We start from the raw sequence: 4,120 nt of genomic DNA, 5'->3' as shown, positions 1-4,120 counted from the left end.
AATTAGGGACTGCTAGCGCAGATAGCCCTCGTGTAGCTTTACGCGAAATTTAAAAACAAACAAACAAACTTAAGCTTCCTATTCAATATTTGTTATTTTTTATTTTTACCACGTATTTCTTTTACAATAACGATAATGATTATATTTTTCTATTTAAGTGTGAAGAAAACTGCGAAAAACACAAGCAGAAATTACGTTTTGCTGAAATGTTTTGTTTCTCTCTTATAGTAATGTATCAGAAATTGAATGTTTGGCTTATGACCCTCAGGTGAGATTTGTTGTTTGGATAACAGAACATTTATATCATCTGGTTGATGTTTTAAACGTCCGGTTGATGTGTAGATCAACATTTTCCTAATTAAATATGGAAATAAATTACAAAAGAAAGATCAACGAGATACAATGAAAGACAAACTGGCCATAATAACTGAAGAATACCCTAAAGTGAAAAGGTTTTTTCTAGCGTTTTTCCCCCTTTTATTTCTCTCTTTATCACTTTCTCTATTTCTATATATATTTATGTATGTGTATGTGTCTGTTGCTATGAGTAAACTTGCAATCAACTAAATCATTGCTAGATGTGGCTAATCGCATATATATGAATCAATAGCACGGAAAAAGTAAAAGTTACATCAGAAATAGCGAATGTTAAAAATCTGTACAATAAGTGTAAGAATCAAATGGGTTTTATCTTCTACCAGAAGGACAAGACCATAAAGTATACATTTGATGCTTTTATATCAACAATATAAAGTGAACACATAGAAAATCCTTGATCCTAAACCTAAGTCTCTTTCTTCTGTATCTTATCCAGGTTCTTTACGTGTTAGGAACTAAAATGTCACCGTCACTCTTCTGGTTCTTTTTCCGTAATAGACTTTCATACTTACGTGCTTCTTAGAAAATATTGTTTGAAACTACGTTAAGGCAATAAGGCCCAATTATTTTTCCCTTGTATGAAGCCCTTGTTGTTTCCTATTGTATATATGTCCCAAAGAAAAACAGTTGTTAAGAAAAATATATATTACAAAGGATTACACAAATAGCTGACAAAAAGAATATTTATTTTTAATATTTGAATCGAAATAACCTTTTTTATCAAAATGGGCCCTAGATCACTAACAAACAATAAAAAATATTCAAGTTAAGAAAGAAAAGAGAATATATAAATAGATATTAAAACATGTATCTTTTATTCTAACAGTTGATAAAAGTTTATCTAAAGTTGTGTATTTTCGAACAATATATTTGGCACATTAAAATGGTTTTATTATAGCTGTCTTGCACCAAGCATTTAAAATTACATTTTGCTGGTAATCCTAAGTATAATTTAGCAGAACATCCTCGTTTTTTAATAGTTATCAATACATTTGTTTGGTGTAAAATAAGCAATTTGTAATTAGACCTACCTAAAACTTTCAGTCACGAGCTTTGGTATATTTTACATTAGAAATAAAAATAATATAAAAATATTTCATTTTAACTAATTAGACTAATATTGCTAAATAACCTATCATCATCAAGTCAGTCAAGACTAATACGATTGTATTTATCCAAACTCTGCTAAATAACCTATCATCAGCAAATCAGTCAAGACTAATACGATTGTATTTATCTTTGATATACGGAAACATCTGATAGCTGAGTTCTTGCTGAGATCTTAAAATATAACGTTGATAAACGGAGACATCGGCACATGTAGATCTTGAAAGTTGAGTTGTTCAAAACTTGAAAATAGTGTTGATAACTGGACCAATTGTTGGTTGAGATAACTGGACTTTCAAGATCTACGTATCTACATGAGCCGATGTTTTCGTTTATCAGCGTAATATTTTAAGATCTGTGCAAGAACTCAGCTAACAGATGTTTCCGTATATCAAAGCTATCTTCAAGTTTTGTACAACGAAAACCGTTTCAAGATTGTATTTATCCAAACTCTGCTAAATAACCTATCATCATCAAGTCAGTCAAGACTAATACGATTGTATTTATCCAAACTCTGCTAAATAACCTATCATCAGCAAGTCAGCCAAGACTAATACGATTGTATTTATCCAAACACTGCTAAATGATCTATCATCATCAAATGTCATCTCGATAAGAATTATTTTTGATATCCTGTTTCCCTCTGAAGAAGAAAGGTCCACCTTTAGAAAGAGCTCGGGTTATAGGGTTTTTGTTCGTTCTGATATCCTGTGATGTTGATTCAAACCTTGAAAGTTGAAATCAAATGTATTAATGGATGAAAAATATATTGATACGAATTATTTATAGATGTATGTCAATTACTGAAACAACTTAGCGCCCATTTTAAAGTAATTGAAACCATTTCTTACCCTGTTTTGGGATATACTACTTCTCAGCAATCTGGAGAAGAGATTTGGGTTATGAAATACATACAAACTAGTTTAACATTTACTTAAAAGCAGTTTTATATTCTATCATATTGATTTACACACAAGTAAATTACTTCTAACCTGGTTAATGCGTACATTATTTGTTCATTTTTTACATTGAGTTAGTTTAAAATAATGATTATATTTAAGAGTTAATTTATGTTCTCAGTTAAGTAAAATAAGTTACATGCATAATTTTCTATTCTTATTTAATTATTTTTACTGGCGTTTTGTATTAGTTTATCAAGTGAACCATGATTCAAAATATTAGTATAGTCCTAAATTAAAAATAGGTTACAGAAGCTAGGCTATCACGTCCAGTAATATTTGATGTAAGCAACAAATACCATATCTGGTCATGTTACATCAAAGTAAAATATTACGAAGTTGAAATTATAACTAACTTTATTTTTTCGTATAAGATATTCGAACGGAGTTTTTTGTGTTTTTTTTTCATATATGATAACCACTTGTAAAAGTTTATTTTATTCATATTTATCAAACATGTATCTTACTCAACCAGAGGTGTTTATGTTTTGTTTCCGAAAGCTGGACATGGTCTCGTGTCAGTCAATGGTTAGTGTGCTGGGCTGCGTATTAAAATGTACAAAGTTCGAGCAGCAACACATCTCTGAACACGTGCATCACTTCCAGCCTTGTGTGTGGTGGTGATGGTGGGGGAGGGGTGACTATATAATTATGACAGCTGTTCGGTTAAGACTAACAGCATAGGTGACGAATGTTGATAACTGGTTGCCATTCCTCCAGTAAGAAGTTCCAAGTTCGGGATGGATGTACTTAACCTTAGTAGTCTCTGACCAGGCTGTTTAGCCTATGTATCAATATTTTTACTTAAATCAAAAGTCTCAGTATCGGTGCACGTTATATTTAGTCCCAGTTAACTTACCAGCACGTAATTTATTCATGATTAATTTTCTCACTATTTAGATACATAACATGTAGTAATCTAAAAATATCGAAGACATTATTTTACAAGTCATATTTCCATTCTTTTAGGATTGGGTGGACGTCAATTTGAGATGGAACGTGTCGCAGTACGGGGGTATTCGAGACGTACGGATAGCACCGAAATACCTCTGGAAACCAGACGTTCTTATGTATAACAGGTAATCAATACACGTCTAGCTGCTCTCCATGACAAGAACTGTTTAGTGGAAGTTTTGGAATTATCTCTAAAATCTTTCGTTTTAACAAAGTGCGACTTAATAAACTCCACTTTGATTGTAGCTTTTTATGTATCGACCACAAGATGGAGTAAGACGAAACAGTCTTTCGAATTATAGATCAAAATATTGTAGTTGGAAACATTCATGTATTATCAGCTCAGACTCTTTATTTAAATTATTTTATCCTACTTAGAATAAATAAACTAAAAAATACATTACTTTGTAAAATAAACTAAAAAATACACTACTTTGTAAAATAAACTAAAAAATACATTACTTTGTAAAATAAACTAAAAAAATACATTACTTTGTAAAATAAACTAAAAAATACATTACTTTGTAAAATAAACTAAAAAATACATTACTTTGTAAAATAAACTAAAAAATACATTACTTAGAATAAATAAACTAAAAAATACATTACTTAGAATAAATAAACTAAAAAATAGCATTACTTAGAATAAATAAACTAAAAAATACATTACTTAGAATAAATAAACTAAAAATACATTACTTAGAATAAATAAACTACAAAAT

The 4,120-nt window shown here is 29.9% G+C and overlaps 1 protein-coding gene across 3 annotated transcripts in view; it reads left to right on the top strand.

Moving 5' to 3' along the window:
• Positions 1 to 4,120, top strand: part of LOC106478039 (neuronal acetylcholine receptor subunit alpha-7-like) — a 128,061-nt gene that overhangs the window by 104,994 nt on the left and 18,947 nt on the right. For all 3 annotated transcript variants that reach the window (XM_022381556.1, XM_022381554.1, XM_022381555.1), the window contains exon 4: positions 3,414 to 3,523. In XM_022381556.1, the coding sequence (XP_022237264.1) occupies positions 3,414 to 3,523 (110 nt within the window). The remainder of the gene's footprint in view (positions 1 to 3,413; positions 3,524 to 4,120) is intronic.

Source organism: Limulus polyphemus, unplaced genomic scaffold (genome assembly GCF_000517525.1).
Source record: "Limulus polyphemus unplaced genomic scaffold, Limulus_polyphemus-2.1.2 Scaffold175, whole genome shotgun sequence".
NCBI lineage: Eukaryota > Metazoa > Arthropoda > Merostomata > Xiphosura > Limulidae > Limulus > Limulus polyphemus.
This window is presented reverse-complemented; position numbering and strand designations above follow the sequence as displayed.